Source organism: Astyanax mexicanus, chromosome 15 (assembly GCF_023375975.1).
Source record: "Astyanax mexicanus isolate ESR-SI-001 chromosome 15, AstMex3_surface, whole genome shotgun sequence".
NCBI classification, from domain to species: Eukaryota; Metazoa; Chordata; class Actinopteri; order Characiformes; family Acestrorhamphidae; genus Astyanax; species Astyanax mexicanus.
The window spans coordinates 34672246-34693312 of NC_064422.1; the positions used below are offsets into that span (position 1 = coordinate 34672246).

Sequence of the window (21067 nt, forward strand, 5' to 3'; positions counted from 1 at the left end):
GACCTGGCTCACCCCCGACACGCCGGATGCTAACGTGCAGCTACCCGGCTTTTCTTCAGTGAGGGCGGATCGGGACCCGGTGCTTTGCGGGAAGCGGAAAGGTGGAGGAATCGCGCTGTTTATTAACAACAGATGGTGCAACCCTGGACATGTGTACGTGAAGGAGGTGATCTGCTGTCGGGATATTGAACTGTTAGCGGTGAGTCTCCGACCTTATTACATGCCGCGGGAGCTCTCTCACGCGATCCTCGTGTGTGTTTACATCCAGCCGAGAGCGGACGTGCAGGCGGCGTGTGACGTCATCCACTCCACCGTCGCAGCGCTGCAGACACAGCACCCTGACGCCTTCTATGTGATCACTGATGACTTTAATCACGTAACGCTGGACTCTACCCTGCCTGCCTTTTTCCAGTTTGTGGACTGTCCCACCAGGAAAAACAGGACCATAGACTTGCTGTGTGCTAATGTGAGGGATGCATACAGGGCTATTCCACTACCACCGCTGGGGAAATCAGATCACAATCTGGTGTTCCTGCAGCCTCAGTACAAACCACTGGTACTGAGGCAGCCCACTACCACACGCTCATTCAGAGTCTGGTCTCCTGAAGCAGAAGAAGCCCTAAGGGACTGCTATGAAACCACTGACTGGAGCGTGCTGCTGCACCCACATGGTGAGGACATTGAGGGGGTGACTCACTGTGTTACGGACTACTTGAATTTCTGTATGGATGTTGCTGTTCCCACAAAGACTGTACGCTGCTTTCCAAACAACAAACCCTGGATTACCAGCTCCGTCAAGGACCTCCTCAACCAAAAGAAGAGGGCGTTCAAAGACGGAAACTTGGTAGAGCTGAAGCGCGTACAGGGGGAACTCAAGGTACGTCTTAAAGAGGCCAAGGAGTCTTACAGGAAGAAGGTGGAAAGAAAGCTGCAAGACAACAACATGAAGGAAGTCTGGGGTGCAATGAAAACCATCACTGGGTGCAAGAACAACAACGGCAACCCAGTAGATGGCGGTGTGGACAGAGCAAACCAGTTCAACAACTTTTACAACAGGTTTGACTGTCCTGCTCCTGCTGCCCCCTCCTCCTACCCTCCTGCAGCATCACCAACATCTTCTCCATCTCTACCATCATCACCACCATCTCCATCACCTTCAACTCCAACTCCACCATCTTCATCACCACCACCATTACCCTCACCTCCATCTTCATCAACATCATCACCGTCATCATCATCACCATCAGCACAATCACCCTCACCTCCACCATCTTCATCAGCACCATCATCACCCTCACCTCCACCATCTTCATCATCACCACCATCAACACTATCAACTGGCAGACAAATCATCTCCTCCAGTCCACCAACCTTTACTGCTGACCAGGTCAGGAGACAGCTGAGGAGACTTCACCCCAGGAAGGCAGCTGGCCCGGACAGAGTGTGCCCCAGAATGCTCAAGGCATGTGCTGTTCAACTGGGTGAGCCCCTCCAACATGTTTTTAACCTGAGTCTGCGTATAGGGAGAGTTCCTGCCACGTGGAAGACAACCTGTCTCATTCCTGTTCCCAAGAAGGCACACCCGAAGGAGCTGAATGACTACAGGCCTGTTGCTTTGACATCTCATGTGATGAAGACCATGGAGCGACTGCTGCTGGACCAACTCAGACCTCAGGTCCACCATGCTGAGGACCCACTGCAGTTTGCGTACCGGGAAAAGGTGGGAGTGGAAGATGCCATCCTCTATCTCCTGCACAGAGCTCACTCTCATCTGGACAAGGGGGGAGGTGCTGTGAGGGTCATGTTCTTCGACTTCTCCAGTGCCTTCAACACCATCCAGCCCCTACTACTGAGAGACAAGCTGATGGAGATGGAGGTGGATATGCACCTGGTCACCTGGATCACTGACTACCTTACTGGGAGACCACAACATGTCAGGATCAGGGACTGCTCCTCTGATACAGTGATCAGCAGCACAGGAGCACCACAGGGGACTGTTCTCTCTCCAGTCCTGTTCACACTGTACAGATCAGACTTCAAATACCACTCGGAGTCATGCCACATGCAGAAGTTCTCTGACGACACTGCAATTGTGGGGTGTGTGCGTAATGATGATGAGAGGGAGTACAGAAGCCGGGTTGAGGAATTTGTGATGTGGTGCAAGATGAACCATCTGCAGCTGAACATCTCCAAAACCAAGGAGATGTGCATAGACTTCAGGAGGTCCAGGCCCTCTGCTCAGCAGCCAATCTCCATCGAGGGGGTCGACGTGGAGGTGGTCAAATCCTACAAATACCTTGGTGTGCACCTGGACGACAGGCTGGACTGGTCAGTGAACACTGACTCCCTCTACAGGAAGGCTCAGAGCAGACTGTACTTCCTCAGAAGGCTCAGGGCTTTCAACATCTGCCAGAAACTCCTCCTGATGTTCTACCAGTCTGTGGTAGCCAGCGTCCTCTTTTACACTGTTGTGTGTTGGGGAGGCAGCATCAGCAAGAGGGATGCTGGACGACTGGACAGGCTGGTGAGGAAAGCTGGTTCTGTGCTGGGATTAGAGCTGGAGTCCTTAACACCACTGGCAGAGAGGAGAGCCCTCAGCAAGCTGCTGAACATCATGGACAATGTTCACCACCCTCTGCACAGCACCATCACCAGGCAGAGGAGCTCATTCAGCGGCAGACTGCTGTCCCAGTCCTGCTCCACAGACAGACTCCGAAAGTCTTTTTTCCTCAGGCCATAAGACTGTTCAACTCCTCTCAGCACAGCAAACTAAAGACTCTGTGAAACTTTTTCATTCCGGCCACTCTGGCCACACCATGGACACACCCCCAGCTATGGACACACTCTCAGACTTGCTGATGCCTAGAACACTTTTTATAGTTCTACCATATTTTGCACTAGTAGTTCATTCACTAGTTAATTCATCTACTGTTTACGTATCTTTTGCACTGTTTACGTATCTTTTGCACTGCTTAATTTATTTTAAATTATTATATAACTGTGTATTTGCACTTTCTGTTTGGCTGACATCAGTTATCCTCACATTATGCACATCAACTGGTGTTCACTGTCTATTGTGTTCAACTGCACTACCTCCATTCTCCATCTCCATTACACACACACACACGAAGACTGTACATTTACACTGTATATTCTATTTCTTATTTGATTGTATTTATATGTATCTTTATATTTTATATTTTATCTTTTTTAACTTTGTGTATTGTGTAACCTGCTGCTGGATGCCAAGAATTTCCCCCCGGGGATCAATAAAGTATCTATCTATCTATCTATCTATCTATCTATCTAATAGTGTAATAGTTTTATGTTGCACTGTCGTCACTCCTGCACTTTATGTTGTCTATTGCTTCTTGTTCCATGTTGCACCATGGTTCCAGAGGAATGTAATTTCACTACACTGTGTACCTGTACTCAGTTGTAATGACAATAAAAGCCTCTTCACTTGACTTAATGAAAATGAACTTACCTGTTCAGGAGAATAGTCTGGACCAGGAGAGTCACTAGTCTGAGCCTGAGATGGTTGAGGAAGATCAGAATCACCCACCACAGCATGGGAAGTAGCACTGGTCGTCTGTAATCACATTTAAAAAAAGACTAAATTTACAATATGAAACCACTAAAATACAAATATAACATTATTTAATTGATATTTCATACTGCCCATCCCATTTCAATTACTAATAACACAGAGTATATAAAACATGCTCTGTGGGAACGTTACACACACTCTAACCGTTCCTTGTGGGGACGGTTCCTTGCACGGACTGTTATGACCAATTTTACACTTATATTTCACTCTAAAACCGACTAAAGGTGTGTTGTGGGGACGCCGTGATTACCCAGAAAAACTATAAAGAGAGAGAGAGTAGAACTAAATCTAAAGTGAAGAAAATGAACTTACCTGTTCAGGAGAATAGTCTGGACCAGGAGAGTCACTAGTCTGAGCCTGAGATGGTTGAGGAAGATCAGAATCACCCACCACAGCATGGGAAGTAGCACTGGTCGTCTGTAATCACATTTTAAAAAAGACTAAATTTACAATATGAAACAACTAAAATACAAATATAACATTATTTAATTGATATTTCATACTGCCCATCCCATTTCAATTACTAATTACACAGAGTATATAAAACACGCTCTGTGGGAACGTTACACACACTCTAACCGTTCCTTGTGGGGACGGTTCCTTGCACGGACTGTTATGACCAATTTTACACTTATATTTCACTCTAAAACCGACTAAAGGTGTGTTGTGGGGACGCCGTGATTACCCAGAAAACTATAAAGAGAGAGAGAGTAGAACTAAATCTAAAGTGAAGAAAATGAACTTACCTGTTCAGGAGAATAGTCTGGACCAGGAGAGTCACTAGTCTGAGCCTGAGATGGTTGAGGAAGATCAGAATCACCCACCACAGCATGGGAAGTAGCACTGGTCGTCTGTAATCACATTTTATGAAGACAACTTTAACAATATGAAACCACTAAAATACAAATATGTTATTATTAAATTGATATTTCATGCTGCCCATCCCATTTCAATTACTAATAACACAGAGTATATAAAACATGCTCTGTGGAAACGTTACACACACTCTAACCGTTCCTTGTGGGGACGGTTCCTTGCACGGACTGTTATGACTAATTTTACACTTATATTTCACTCTAAAACCGACTAAAGGTGTGTTGTGGGGACGCCGTGATTACCCAGAAAAACTATAAAGAGAGAGAGAGTAGAACTAAATCTAAAGTGAAGAAAATGAACTTACCTGTTCAGGAGAATAGTCTGGACCAGGAGAGACACTAGTCTGAGCCTGAGATGGTTGAGGAAGATCAGAATCACCCACCACAGCATGGGAAGTAGCACTGGTCGTCTGTAATCACATTTTAAAAAAGACTAAATTTACAATATGAAACAACTAAAATACAAATATAACATTATTTAATTGATATTTCATACTGCCCATCCCATTTCAATTACTAATAACACAGAGTATATAAAACATGCTCTGTGGGAACGTTACACACACTCTAACCGTTCCTTGTGGGGACGGTTCCTTGCACGGACTGTTATGACCAATTTTACACTTATATTTCACTCTAAAACCGACTAAAGGTGTGTTGTGGGGACGCCGTGATTACCCAGAAAAACTATAAAGAGAGAGAGAGTAGAACTAAATCTAAAGTGAAGAAAATGAACTTACCTGTTCAGGAGAATAGTCTGGACCAGGAGAGTCACTAGTCTGAGCCTGAGATGGTTGAGGAAGATCAGAATCACACACCACAGCATGGGAAGTAGCACTGGTCGTCTGTAATCACATTTTATAAAGACAATGCAAACATATAAAACCATAAAGACATCATGAACAATACTTAATACATTCTGAATCACAGCATTACGTATACTGCATACTTTGCAACATACTTGTGTTCTCCATGGGTAGTCATCACCCCCATAGTCATAGACAATTTCTTCTCCTTCTTTAATGTCATTCAGGGCAAACAAACAAAGGTGTGGTTTTCCATCCACATCAATTTTTTTCATTTTACAGTTTGGGTGTCTGTGGTCATCGTTAACGAGCCGCCCAAATGATCCATCTTCTCTTGAGGCATCAATACTTAAACACAAAAAGAGAAATACAAATTTCACAATAACAAAAATAATAACTTCATTTGATTAAATACAATAAATAAATTCTGCTAAAAAGTCAAAAACTCATGCTGCATGACTTTACCATCTAGACCAATTTGATTTGGCTAATCAATTATTATGGCCAAGCTGGCTGACCGGGCATAAGCAATCAATTAAACCAGCATTATCAGCATAACCAAGTTCATCCACCACTATTAGTAGCATGACCACTGTGGTCAGCCATCAAGACCATACAACTCAACCCCTGTGACCAATCGGGTTGCATAATCATCATTATCAAGTGGGTATTCAGCTTGACCATCTTGACAACATTGACAGGACCAGTTTAAACCAACCATAACTAGCCCGATTTAAGCCACATGGTATATTATAGTTTTGGAGCAAACAGAAGCCTTACCACCATAGTTTCCCTTTCCACTTGAAGTCAAACATAAATACAGTACATGATGGGTGGTAAATGTTTCTTCTTCTCTGGGATTCTGCTTCATTTATCATATCTCCTCGATATTCAACAAGAAAATCTCCTTTGCAAATAGAACTCTTTGCAAATACTCCACGTCCTGTAAAAGACAGCAAAAACATTTTAACCAGGATAAACTACATTTACTTGAACAGACATTCAGCTCATGATAGATGGCAATTAGACCAACAAAGAAAGAAAGAGGGAACCATATTAAGATAAGCTCTATTTTAACTGAGTCTTCTCATGGATCATCAGGCTGCGTGTAAATGTATGACATTAATGACTAAAAAACTTCAGACGCCTTCTTACCTTTTACTGCATTAATGTACTTCACCTCCAACTTGCTTGTTTTGTCTGTTTTTGAAACCACATGTTCTATGGCATCCCTAAGAGGACTGATCCGTGGTGGCATTTTAAACTGCAAGAATATTAAACAAAAAAATTACTTGCCCTGTGATTAATTACTGTCTGATGTATTAAAGTTGTCAGTTGTATGATTTTTAACTAACTCTTATGGTTAGATATTTTAAAATAAAATTCATTTCTTAGGTTCAGGAGAGGTGGCTGTTTCAGCAGTAGTAAAGTGTGGGGGAACTGCGGCTGAACAGCCACCCCTCCCCCACCATCTACTACTGCTGATACAACCTGACTCTTACATTAATAAACATAAAAATACATACATACACAAACATAATGAATGATTTGCTCATATGCTGCATTTCAAACAGCTATAAATCCCTGTATGCAGTTATATACAATTCTTAAGCAGTTATACATCCATATACAGAGTCATATTCAATCTTTAACCACATATGCATCACTATGCACCATGCTGTACATCTTCATGCACAATGTTATACAATCCTTTACCAGTTAAACATCCTTAACTCCTGCTATACACTACTATACATATTTATACAACCTTTAATCAGATATACATCCCTTTACAGCATTACACAAAATCCTAAACCAACTATACACCCCTACACACCATTATACACAATACTTAACTAGCTATACACTACTATACACAATTACATAGAAACCATAATTAGCTATGCATCCATACACACCACTACATAGAACCCTTAACCAGCTATTCACTGCTTTACACTATTTCATACAACCTTTAACCAGCTATACACTACTATACAGAATTACACAGAACCCCCTAATCAGCTATACATCCTTACACACTGTTACATAGAACCCTTAACCAGCTATACCCTACTATACACATTTACACAGAACCTTAAACCAGCTATACACTACTATACACATTTACACAGAACCTTAAACCAGCTATACACTACTATACACATTTACACAGAACCTTAAACCAGCTATACTTAACCAGCTATACGCTACTATACACCATTACATAGAACCCTTAACCAGCTATACACTACTATACACTTTACATAGAACCCTTAACCAGCTATACCCTACTATACACATTTACACAGAACCTTAAACCAGCTATACACTACTATACACATTTACACAGAACCTTAAACCAGCTATACACTACTATACACATTTACACAGAACCTTAAACCAGCTATACACTACTATACACATTTACACAGAACCTTAAACCAGCTATACTTAACCAGCTATACGCTACTATACACCATTACATAGAACCCTTAACCAGCTATACACTACTATACACTTTACATAGAACCCTTAACCAGCTATACCCTACTATACACATTTACACAGAACCTTAAACCAGCTATACACTACTATACACATTTACACAGAACCTTAAACCAGCTATACACTACTATACACATTTACACAGAACCTTAAACCAGCTATACTTAACCAGCTATACGCTACTATACACCATTACATAGAACCCTTAACCAGCTATACACTACTATACACTTTACATAGAACCCTTAACCAGCTATACGCTACTATACACCATTACATAGAACCCTTAACCAGCTATACACTACTATACACCATTACATAGAACCCTTAACCAGCTATACACTACTATACACTTTACATAGAACCCTTAACCAGCTATACGCTACTATACACCTTTACATAGAACCCTTAACCAGCTATACACTACTATACACCTTTACATAGAACCCTTAACCAGCTATACACTACTATACACCTTTACATAGAACCCTTAACCAGCTATACCCTACTATACACCTTTACATAGAACCCTTAACCAGCTATACACTACTATACACTTTACATAGAACCCTTAACCAGCTATACACTACTATACACCATTACATAGAACCCTTAACCAGCTATACACTACTATACACCATTACATAGAACCCTTAACCAGCTATACACTACTATACACCTTTACATAGAACCCTTAACCAGCTATACCCTACTATACACCTTTACATAGAACCCTTAACCAGCTATACACTACTATACACTTTACATAGAACCCTTAACCAGCTATACGCTACTATACACCATTACATAGAACCCTTAACCAGCTATACCCTACTATACACCTTTACATAGAACCCTTAACCAGCTATACACTACTATACACCTTTACATAGAACCCTTAACCAGCTATACCCTACTATACACCTTTACATAGAACCCTTAACCAGCTATACGCTACTATACACCATTACATAGAACCCTTAACCAGCTATACACTACTATACACCATTACATAGAACCCTTAACCAGCTATACACTACTATACACCTTTACATAGAACCCTTAACCAGCTATACCCTACTATACACCTTTACATAGAACCCTTAACCAGCTATACACTACTATACACTTTACATAGAACCCTTAACCAGCTATACGCTACTATACACCATTACATAGAACCCTTAACCAGCTATACACTACTATACACCTTTACATAGAACCCTTAACCAGCTATACGCTACTATACACCTTTACATAGAACCCTTAACCAGCTATACCCTACTATACACCTTTACATAGAACCCTTAACCAGCTATACGCTACTATACGTATTTACACAGAACTTTAAACCAGCTATACACTACTATACACCATCATATACGATCTGTAACCAGTTACATATCTTTATATATTTTTAAAAAATCATGCATTCCTAAATAACAAAATATATTATATATATTCTTATCACTATTATACAATATGTAACCCACTGTTATACACCCTATACACCATAATATATAATTCTTAACCTATTTTAACACCCTTATGCATGAGTCTACACCATTAATCAGATATACATCCACGTTTACAATAATATAGGAATTATAACACCATTAACCAAAATTATCTACTCATTCTGTCACACTAACAAAACAAAGAAATTAAGGGTGCCTGAGCAGCACTGTGAAATACAGTCAGCAAATATCTACCTTTTTTACCCTGCTGAGACTAACTTAACCTGTCAGCTAGCTAAATTTAGGTAGGAAGGTTAGCTAACACTAGCTAGCTTATGTGAGCAGTCTGCAGCCAGTCTAGCATTTGTCACTAGACATTTAAAAGCTTGTTTTTATTCTTAAACTTAAATATTACAAAAAAACACTAACTTCAGAAACTAGCTCTCATCTGCTCACCACACTCTCCAACTCTCCTCTGAACGGCAAAATGGCTTACAGCGATTAACAAGCTCCCTTCCCCCAACACTCGACTGCCGTTCCAGCAGCCGCCCTCCCCCCTCTACTTGCCGTTCCAGCAGCCGCCCTCCCCCCTCTACTTGCCGTTTCAGCAGCCGCTCTCCCCCCTCTACTTGCCGTTCCAGCAGCCGCTCTCCCCCCTCTACTTGCCGTTTCAGCAGCCGCCCTGTGCTGTTCCAGCAAGCAATCAAGGCCCCTCCCTCTGCTGCTGCTGCTGCTGTTGTTGGAATAGCCAACCCCTCTAACAGTGCAAACAGCCACCACCCCTCCCCCACACTGTAACTACTGCTGCTGCTGAAACAGCCTGACTCTAATAAACTTTAAAACTTTTAAAGCTAAACTTTCAGCTCCTAACTGCTGCTAAACTGGTTAAATCATGAACATCACATGTACTTTTGCAGAGGTTGTGCATAAGGTTTTTTTGAGTAATGTAGAAGATATACTCAGCTTACATGGTATCAAATTAAAAGTCTTATAATGGAGACCACCATTTTTATATAACAAATATAATTGTATCATTTATAATTAAAATGACATGCATTTTGGCATTTTTATTGTCTTTTTATTTAGTTAAATTACTGTGTGAAGCACTTTTTAGAACTAGAACTGTCTGCTAGTTGGGGGAGGGGCGGTAGAAAAAAGAGAGGTATAGGGGGTGTTCAGCAGATCTGTACATGTTATATGCTAAAAGGACAACAGGAGAAATAGCTAGCTAGCTAGTTGACCACTGTGATCATGCTAGTCATTAACCTAATAAAACAACTAACCTAATAAAAAGGAGTAAAAATTTGACAGCACTCATATAATATCCAGTATATATATTTATAAGTCTTGCCGATAAAAAACAAACATTTTAACCTACAGGGACTTTTCAGTATGCTTACTGTACACCATCCAGCATTATTATATAAACCAATCAAGTGTTAACATCTTCTAATTGGATATTTTTTTTAATGGTCTTGAGTTTGATATTACAAATTATTTTCTCAATAATTTTGTTTTAATTGTTATTTAATTTGGAGAATGATGTATTATACTTGAGACTTGTTCATGAGTCAAGACCAAGAGCAGGAGTTTCAAGGACTAAGACAAGACTGAGACAAGACCAAGTTTTTTTTTCACCAAAATAAAAAGAAGGGATTTGGATGTAACTTAACAAACAGGTAAGAGCCTGCCATTGAATAATTACTCCATGGATGATTATGTTTCAGCTGGCAATAAGTTAAAAGTTATTTACCAATGCAGTAATAGCTTCTCATTTCTTAAACAACCATGTTAAAGACATGTTCTGTGGTTGGGAAAAGACATTCATCTGATTGGCCACCACAGAGTCCAGACCTTGTTGAGAATCTTTGGGATGTGCTGTAGGAGACTCCAAATATCCCATCATCAGCACAAGATTACATTACATTACAGTACATAACATTACATTTGGCAGACGCTTTTGTCCAAAGTGACTTACAATAGTGAAGTATAAAAATAATAGAAGTAAAAGTAAAAACATCTTTAGATAGGAAATGAGGTTAGAAGTTGTTAGAGGTTAGAGTTAGAGTGGTTAGGAGAGTAAGAGTTCTTTGAAGAGCTCTGTCTTCAGGAGTTTATTAAAGATAGTGAGAGATTCTCCTGATCTGGTAGTGGATGGTAGTTTGTTCCACCATTGGGTAACTCTGTATGAGAACAGTCTGGATTGTTTTGTGTGAATGTTTGTTTGGTAAAGTGAGGCGACGTTCATTGGAGGAGCGCAGCGGCTGGGAGGTAGCGTAAGCCTTCAGGAGTGAGTGCAGGTAGGAAGGAGCCTGTTCTGTCATCACCTTTTAGGCGATCGTAAGGACTTTGAATTTGATGCAAGCAGCAACTGGTAGCCAATGGAGCTCAATGAGCAGCGGGGTGACGTGCCCGTTTTGGCTGGTTGAAGACCAGACATGCTGCTGCATTCTGGATCATCTGTAGTGGAGGCATGAGATTACCACCGCTTGTACCAGGAGTTGGGTGGCCTGTTGCGTCAGAAATGGTTGAATATTTTTGATGTTGTAAAGTGGATAAGGAGTGGGCTGAAGACAGCTGCCTTGTCAGTGGACTTGCTCGGTGGACTCGCGCAGGTAGACTCGCAGGTCTTTACCCAAGTTGGTCTTCACACAACAGCTGACGCCTTCAGCTGACACCTCGGCGAGTGACGAAATAGGATTCTAAATTGCGCACAGCTGCGGGCGATATAGGAAATTAGCACCACAAGATCTTGGGTAAAAATGACTGCAGCTCTGGACAGAATTAAATGGCCATCAGCGAGGGTGAGAGAGGGAGAGAGGGAACACACTGGAAGAGCTGAAGTGGACACTCCCCCATACTTCATACTTCTGACAGCAGGAAAGTCACACCGCCTCTAGCAAATCAGGCTGAAGTTGCTCCACACTAAGCTCCTGTTTGGACAACCTCTGTCCTCTTACATCTCGAGCCATAAGCTCAAGCAAACCGCAGCCATGGCTAAAAAATAACTCACTCAGGGAACTACGTTCCAAACTCCGAGCTGCCGAAAGAAAATGGCAAAAAAAAAAAAAACTACCAACTGCTCCTGGATTCCTTTACAGCCAGCATCACAACTGCTAAAGCTGAATTTTATCACAATAAATTCAGCTCCCTCACAGACTGCCGGAAAATATTTGCTACATTTAAATCACTAATCAACCCTCCTCCTCCTCCTCCTCCTCTGGCTACATACTGCTGAAACACTTGCCTCATTCTTTACTGGGAAAGTGGCAGCTATCAGCAACCAATTTACTGATGTAACATGTAGCAGTCCTACTACATGCTCTGCAGCCCGGTGTCCCTCCACCGAAGGCGTTGCTTTCTCCTCGTTCACTCCTCTCACTGAGAACAAGACACTGGCTCTCCTAACACGTAGCCGTCCTACTATGTGTCCGCTTGACCCAATTTCCTCAAACCTACTACAAACCATTGCACCTACAATCACTCCGGCTATCACTCACACCATCAATGCCTCTTTAGCTTCTGGTGTTTTCCCAACTGCTTTCAAACAAGCACATGTGACACCAAAAAAAAGGCTTAAAAAGCCTTCTCTCAACCCCGCCCAGGTTGATAACTACAGACCGGTCTCACTACTACCCTTTCTCTCTAAAAAAAAAAAAAAAAAAAAAGTTTTAAATCAGGTCTCTGGCTTCCTCTCCCAGAATGACCTCCTGGACCAGAACCAATCTGAATTTAAAAAAGGACACTCTACCGAGACGGCTCTGTTGTCTGTGACTGAAGCGTTGAAAACTGCTAGAGCTGCAGGCCAGTCCTCAGTGCTCATTCTGCTGGACCTCTCGGCCGCCTTCGACACGGTCAACCACGACTTCCTCCTAACTATACTCTCAAACATGGGGATCTCACACAATGTGCTGTCATGGTTCAGATCATACGTCCCCAGGGTTCGGTTCTGGGTCCCCTTCTCTTCTCAATATATACCGCCTCTCTTGGTCAGGTTATCCACTCTCATGGCTTCTCCTACCATTGCTTTGCTGATGACACCCAGCTATACCTGTCATTCTCACTTGAAGATCACTCAATCTCTGCACGGATATTGCAGTGACATATCCTCATGGATGAAGGAGCATCACCTTCGATTAAATCTCTCAAAGACTGAACTTCTGGTCATACCAGCAAAACCATCTATTCAACCCAACTTCTCTATAAGCATCGACTCTCTCTCTCTCTCACCGTCAAAGGTTGCTAGGAACCTGGGTGTTATGGTTGATGACCAGCTCTCCTTCACGCACCATGTGGCCTCAGTTGCTTGATCCTGCCGCTTCGTGCTTTATAACATCAGAAAAATTAGAGCGTTTCTGACGCAACAGGCCACCCAACTCCTGGTACAAGCAGTCGTCATCTCACGCCTCGACTACTGCAATGCTGTGCTAACTGGCCTCCCGGCCTGCGTAGTAAAACCACTCCAAATCATCCAGAATGCAGCAGCACGTCTGGTCTTCAACCAGCCAAAACGGGCACGTCACCCCACTGCTCATTGAGCTCCATTGGCTACCAGTTGATGCTCGCATCAAATTCAAAGCTCTTACAATCGCCTACAAGGTGATGACAGAACAGCTCCTTCCTACCTGCACTGATCACTCCTGAAGGCTAACGCTACCTCCCGGCCGCTGCGCTCCTCCAATGAACGTCGCCTCGCTTTACCAAACAAACATTCACACAGAACAATCCAGACTGTTCTCATACAGAGTTCCCCAATGGTGGAACAAACTACCTTCCACTACCAGATCAGAAGAATCTCTCACTATCTTTAATAAACTCCTGAAGACAGAGCTCTTCAAAGAGCACTTACTCTCCTAACACCTCTAACACACTAACTACTTCCAACCTCATTTCCTTCTTCCCCTCCTTCACTTCTCTATCCCTTTATTTCACTTCGACCTCCTTTAAGCCCTGTCTAAAAAATGGTTTATCTTTACTTCTATTACTTTTGTACTTGACTATTGTAAGTCGCTTTGGACAAAAGCGTCTGCCAAATGTAATGTAATGTAAAAGTTGGCTCCGTTTGACAAAAAAAATGTTAATGCTAATAGCAATCCATATAATGTGTTGGCAGAGTAGAATTTACAATATTTTGTTATATTTAAGCAGTAAAGTAACACATGACCATCTCATGTTGTATTGCTTAAATATAACAAAATATTGTAAATTCTACACTGACACCACATTATTTGGATTGCTGATGGCCATTAAATGACTGCCAGTATAATCATTTTAGTCAACCAGCATGACCAATTTGATTGACTAGAATGAAAAAACACTGGACTACACAAGCTAACCTGTCTGACAATGATGTGAATGTTAGTTGACCTGCCTGATCAGTATGACCACTCTAGTTGATCCACATGACCAGAATGTTCAAAGTGGTACACCAGTATGACCATAGGGGTAGACAATCATGATTACACAAGTTGACCAGCATCAAGTATGACTGGTCTTTCTTTATAACCAGCATGGCCATGCTAGTTTATCAATATTGTAAAGCTGACTGACCAGCATGACTACACTAGCTCAACCAAAGCATTCAACCAGTAAAACCAACTTGGTCAAGTCAGTTATGCTGACAAACAAGTTAGCCCATCAAACTCAAATAAAAAACATGATGTACAGGTCATTAGCTAAAGTGTCCAACCAGCTTTTGGCTTATCCTAAGCTGAATAAAATGGCTGCCCACTCCCACATTATTATTCCACCATATAGGAAAAAACTGAAGAATATGAACTTGTTGTATTATTTGAGGTCTGAATTTTCTGCAAATAAATGCTCTAAATGACAATATTTTTATTTGGAATTTTGGAGAAATGTCTGTATTTTATAGAATAGAACAACAATGTTAATTTTATTTAAACATATACCTATTAATAGCAAAATCAGAGAAACTGATTCAGAAACAGATGTGGTCTATTCATGGCAATTGTGAATTTAAACCCTACCTCATCAGTAACAGATATTTGCACCACTTACATAAAAACTTGACTGAGCTGTATGCCCAAACAATGTGAATTCTGAATTAAAGAAAGTAAAACCACTTCAGTTTATGGATAAATCTTTGCCCATTATGTTTGAACAATTATTGTTTAAAATAAGCAAGGAAAAACATAATTGGACAAGAGGACAAAATTGCTAAAATGCCAAGATGCTTTGCCCAAAGTTGTTGGATAAATTTTACTCCTTGTTCTAACTTGCTAATCTGTCACAAAGTACCAAGCTAGTTCTGCTGTTGGAAACTAGAATGAACAATGATGTGTTAGTTAGTGGTAACTTCTTTCATTGCTTAAATTTTTATTTTTGTTTAGTTACTTTTCTAAAAGCACATGGTAATATGTCCTATTAAAGCATACATTATATGTGTATTTTTTAATAACTGATAAGTACATATTTAAAATATCAACCTGGTTGCAATAAATTGTATTATATTTTTGATTAGCATTTTGCTGCATTTGTTTTGGCAGAAAACTAGTGTAACAATCTGGCAACCATGGTTGCTTGCTGTTAGCTCCAGTTGTTCCACTGTTGGCTGCTTAGGATGCATATATCTTATATTTAATACAAAAATGGGCTTACCTTGGGTTTGACTTTTGCTCCTTCATCCAAGTTTTAAGCTCCTTAGCTGGTATCTGCTGAAAATAATCTTCTTTCTTGTCCATTGAACTGATTTCCATGTAAACACACCATAAATGTATGTTCCGTTGAAATCCTTCCTTATGAGGACCAGGAAATGTCCATATTTGGAATAAGTGTGTGTGGCACTGTGAGTGCATGACCTGCGGGGGCGCAACTGAGCTCCTGCCCTTACACACACACACTGACCAAAAAACGTGTGGTATGGGCCTGAGCTAAAAATCACATAGACATATTCAGAACAGCTCCTGCACTTTATTTAAACCATTTTCTTTATGGGGACCAGGTTTTTGGTCCCCATACCGCAACAGGTCCCCATGACGTGACTGTGTAAACAGTCTGCTGTCCCCATAACGTGATGAATACCAACACACACACACACACACACACACACGCATGGATACAAACACATTACCGTGTCCATTCTTTCCCTCTGCTTGTAATAAACGGTGTTAAATGAATGAAGGTCCTGTAAAGGGCATCGTTGATGGTTTGGAACTGCCTGCATGCTTGCTTGTATCGGGCTGGAAGAAAGGGAAAGGGCCGAGTGGGGTTGGGGGGCTTTAATGGCCGTTTGTTCCCCCATGGTGGGGACGCATCTGCTCTGTCAAAGGGAAATACCTCTGCCCCCTCGAAGACCCCACATGAACCCAGTGTGTATCCCACCCCAACCTTCAGAACTGTCACAGTCCCGCACGCTGATGCCGAGGCTCCAGGAATGTGTTCCTATGTGCTGTAGATGCACTGAGCCTCAATTAACTAATGTAAAACCTTTAATCAGATCATTCATCCTTAGTATTAATGTATTGTTTATTGTTAATTAGTGTTTGTCCTCTGTTGACAGGAATTAATATATAGCTGCTGTTGGAACAAAACCTTGCATCTCCATTTTAGTTGTTCAATTTTAATGTGAAATCAATAGTTGCCCTTCACTTTGTGCTCATTGGAAGTTAAGGGTGTTCACCTTTTGCTTTTCCTATAAAGTCAATGCAGTTGAAATATAAGGTTTATATATTACGTCTGTTTTGCTTATATATAGAGAGAGAGAGACATTTTTTTTGTCACAAACTTACGAAAAAACAAAATAAAAATATGAAGAAATTGTACACTTTTAAGTAAATATAGAAAAAAAAAGCTTTTTGACATTGTGTCAGGACTAAGTGTTCTATTTTAAAATTGGGGAGTGAACATTTTTGCACACAATTGCATATATAGATTTGAAATATTTAATAAATATATAACGATATGATTATTATGCATGTTCAACCTATGCCTATGTCTTTAATAGTTAATGTAGTTAATAGTGTTAGTCCGAAAACAAATCATTTGTGGCTTGGCATTATAGAATCTGGCATTACTTGCTCTCACTTAGTTTTTGGACTTTCCAAAAATTTATACACCGTAAATGTTTCCTTATTTTATGACAGTGTAGTCATTTTTAGCTTTTTTAGATTTTAATTGTTTTAAAATAATAGAATAATCACATGAACAATATTGCTCGGTGGGCATTCAAATGCACCAGCATTTGTTGTTTTTCTTGTTTTTGTCTGTTAAAAAAGTGTTGCTTTTACTTCCCCTTCATTTTAAAGCATATAAAAATACAGAGACATTAGATTGGGGTGCCCAAACTTTTGCATCTAATTAAAAAAAAAATATATATATATATATATATATATATATGCAAGAGCTATCTTGTCTTTTCTTGATGAGAGGTGAATAATTAATAAAAGGGAATCTTGTGGGCAAATCAAAAGCAAGAGATAGTATTAAAGTGTGTGTTGTGTGCGAGCGTATGTGTGTGTGTGTGTGTGTGTGTAAATGAGAGAGAGAAATAAAAAGAGAAAGACAGAGACAGAGAGAGAGAGAGAGGCTGACACACAGTGGGGTGAGCAACGGAGGGGTCCACAATTAATGGCGGGGATCAGCTGTTCTAATGTCATTATACATTCCCTTCATTTTCTACAGTGGAGCTGTTTGATCTTTGAATACCCACTGGACCCCCCCAACACCCCCCTTCCTCTTTTCCTCCTCTATCCCTCCATCTCTCTATCCCTCCTCCCTTCCATCCTCTCCATCCCTCCTCCTCCCTATCCATGCTCACTGTTTATCTCTCTCTCTCTCTCTCTTTCTCCCTCACTCCCTCTCCCCCTCTTTCCATCAGAACCACCCCCTTTCTCTCTCTCTGTGAGCTTGTGTGTGCGTTGGAGAGAGAGAGAGAGAGAGAGAGAGAGAGAAAGAGAGAGAGAAAGTGCACAGCGGAGGTTTGATGACAGAGGGCCCTGGACCATTCTGACGACGCGCACGCGAGCGTTCAGCTCAGCACACACCTCCTCCTCCTGCTCTTCCTCCTCCTCCTTCTCCTGTTCTTGCTCTTCTTCTTCTTCTTTTTCTACTACAACACACACACTCACACACTCGCGTGCACCGGCACACACACACACACACTCATACACACATGCACAGAGAGAGAGAGAGAGACTCACACACACACTGACATACACTCTCTGAGAGGAGCAGCCGAGACAAGCGCACCAATAATACAGAGGGAGCGAAAGAAAGAAGGAAGAAGCAGAGAGAAAGAGAAAGAAAACAGATAGAAGAAAGAGAGAAAGGGAAAGAGAAAGCAGAGAGCGAGGGAGTGAGGGAGGGACAGGCAGAGTGAAAGAGAGAGTGAGAGTAAAAGAGAGAGAAAGAGAGAGAGAGAGAGAGAGAGAGAGAGAGAGAGTGAGGATCTCCCAGCTTGATGCGCAAAACGTCCCGTTACCACATGCTGTGCTCCATGGCGAACACGGGCTGTGTGCTGCTCTCGTCCGGCTCCGGGCTGCTCCCTCACTCGCTCCAGTGTCCCCCCGCGTTCCTCTATCTGCCCGAGGTAAGGCATTCCTCAACTCTCTCAATTCTTCTTTCTTTCTCTCTGTCTTTCTCTCTCTATTGCTATCTCTCCATCTCTCCATTTCTTCCTATCTATATCAATAGCTTTCTATATCTGCCTCTCTCTATGCTCTCGCTCTTTTTCCTCTTCTTTCTCCAGCGCGAGGGGTAGCACGTGCTATCGTTGTATACCCCCAACCCCACCCCCGCCCCCTCCCTCAGAGCCTTCTGCAGGGGGTCACCCCTTTCTTTTTCTCTGCCGTGGTAGTTCTCTCTCGTTCTTTACTCTGGACCGTATAGCTGTCAGTCAGTGCAGGAGAGTATAGAGGATGCAGTGTGATTTAAAATGAAATCCGTGTTTATTTATGTTTTGTCTTTTAATTGTGCATGATAAACTGTTTTGCATTAGTTGATTTACATACACTACACCCCATTCTCCACATCAAATAGTTTTACATTCTTTCTTTCCTCCTGTTTCTTTTTTATTCTTTTTCTTTTAATTTCCAATTTAATGTCGTTGTTAAAAGTTTCCCATCAGCCTGTTTCTCTGTAATAAGTTCCTACATTGCAGATATCCGTACATGCTAGAATCGTCCAGCTTGTGTGAATGAATTAAGTGTGGAAAAAGTGTGTGTTAAGCATGTGTGAGTGTGTGTGAAAGTGTGTGTCAAGCATGTGTGAATGAGTGAGTGTGTGTTCTTTTAGGACTTTTTTTTTTTTGTCTCTCACTTTCTACAAGAAGTGTTTACTCACAGTCTGACTCGCAGCTTCGAGGGATGGTTCCATCAGTAGACTCTGCACTGCGATGAGCTTTAATCGAGAGTAATTTCCTGTATTAAATAGAGTAAGCTGATATTAAATTAGAATAATTCAGCCGGAGTGTGTTCGCTGAGGTGGTGTGTTTAGCAGCAGGTTATTTTGAATTTTGAATTATAGGAATTGTGAATTGATGAGAGGGTGTTTCCTCATCAGTGATGTGTGTGTGTTTGTATGTGTGTATATTTATTTATTTATTCATTTTTTAAACGAGAGCATGTGTGTGTGTGTGTGTGTGTGTGTGTGTCCGAGCTGCACTGGACAGCTGGACGGTTGGCCAAACAGAAACCAGAGGCAGATGTCAGCTTGACTCTGAATCACACAATTGAACTGAATGGAAGTTGGCTGACTTTTCTGAAGGTGCCTAGAAATGCTGTGTGAACGCTGGCATGCATTTATATATATATATATGTGTGTGCGTGTATATATATATATATATATATATATATATATATATATATATATATATATATATATATATATATATATATATATATATATATATACACACAAATGTGTGAGTGGAACAAAAAGAGTAAAAAAGTAGGTACAGTGTTGGTGCGCACATGTGCACAGCACATCCATGTGTGTGTGTGTGTGTGTGTGTGTGTGTGTTTTACTACAGGCAACATGTGCGATGGCAGCCTGCGCCTTTCCTCTAGACAGTGTGTTATTGCCCAGATATAAAAATGATAAGACTGTTGAGAGATAACCTGCTGCGTGCTGCTTCCAAATCGCCCCTCACTCATCACCTTAACAGCCCCTTGTCCCAGATCTTTCTCACACACACACTCACACACACACACGTGCACACAGCCCCACCAGCTGTCCGGCCTCTGCCGCTGTAGCTCCGCTCCTCTCACTCTCTTTCTCTCACTTGTGTGTGTTTTGTTTTGCGTGTATATATGTGTGTGAGAAGAGAGAAAGCAAGGATGTGTGTATGTATGTGTGTGTGTATGTGTGTGTGTTTGTGTGTGTGTTTGTGTGTGTTTGAGGCCTTTTCTTACATGCTCTTGTGTTGTGTGTTCTGTGCAAAAGTGTCTCCTTTATCCTGCATACATATGTATAGAATAATTTAGTTAATTTAGTTTATTTTATTTATTAGCTCGGTATAAGTGGCTCATATGAATAAATGCATAATGCATGCTGCATGCATATACACACAGGTACTCAGCATATATGTGGAAAAGTGCTTTCTTTTTTTTACACGTACTTTAAATAAGTATAAAGAGAGCTGTGTTTAATTCATTTCATTTTATTACAAAGCAGTTTAAAGTTTTGTTTTCCAAAATTCACTTGTGTTAAATCAAATAGTGTATTACACACAGCTCATTTTGACACAGTGTAGCTGTGTTTCTCTACTTACGTACAGTATATAATGATACCTGTTTACTCACCAGCTCTACTTCTTCTGTGCTTATAAGCGTAATGATTATTTTGCTTTTC

At 41.2% G+C, this 21067-nt stretch overlaps 2 protein-coding genes across 12 annotated transcripts in view; one reads left to right on the forward strand and one right to left on the reverse strand.

The window, feature by feature from the left end:
• Positions 1 to 21067, forward strand: part of rbfox3a (RNA binding fox-1 homolog 3a) — a 726874-nt gene that overhangs the window by 533893 nt on the left and 171914 nt on the right. The window contains exon 1 of one of the 11 annotated variants that reach the window (XM_015601925.3): positions 18054 to 18806. The exons of the other annotated variants lie outside the window; for them this stretch is intronic. Coding sequence (XP_015457411.2) covers positions 18678 to 18806 — 129 coding nt within the window. The 5' untranslated portion in view covers positions 18054 to 18677. Of the gene's footprint in view, positions 1 to 18053; positions 18807 to 21067 lie in introns of those variants that run through there. 11 annotated transcript variants of the gene reach the window in all.
• Positions 5016 to 9823, reverse strand: LOC103024833 (N-lysine methyltransferase KMT5A-like). Its single transcript, XM_049465006.1, has 5 exons — positions 9686 to 9823; positions 6447 to 6555; positions 6072 to 6234; positions 5447 to 5639; positions 5016 to 5330 (listed from the first exon to the last, which is right to left on the reverse strand). Exons 2-5 carry the CDS (start codon positions 6547 to 6549, stop codon positions 5202 to 5204), a joined length of 588 nt encoding a protein of 195 aa, XP_049320963.1. The 5' UTR covers positions 6550 to 6555; positions 9686 to 9823; the 3' UTR covers positions 5016 to 5201.

Coding starts and splice junctions, on each gene's coding strand:
- LOC103024833 (XM_049465006.1), bottom strand. CDS start 6,549: ATGCCACCACGGATCAGTCCTCTTAGGGATGCCATAGAACATGTGGTT. Junction 6,235..6,446: donor GTACATTAATGCAGTAAAAG/GTAAGAAGGCGT, acceptor TGTCTTTTACAG/GACGTGGAGTATTTGCAAAG. Junction 5,640..6,071: donor TGGAAAGGGAAACTATGGTG/GTAAGGCTTCTG, acceptor TTTGTGTTTAAG/TATTGATGCCTCAAGAGAAG.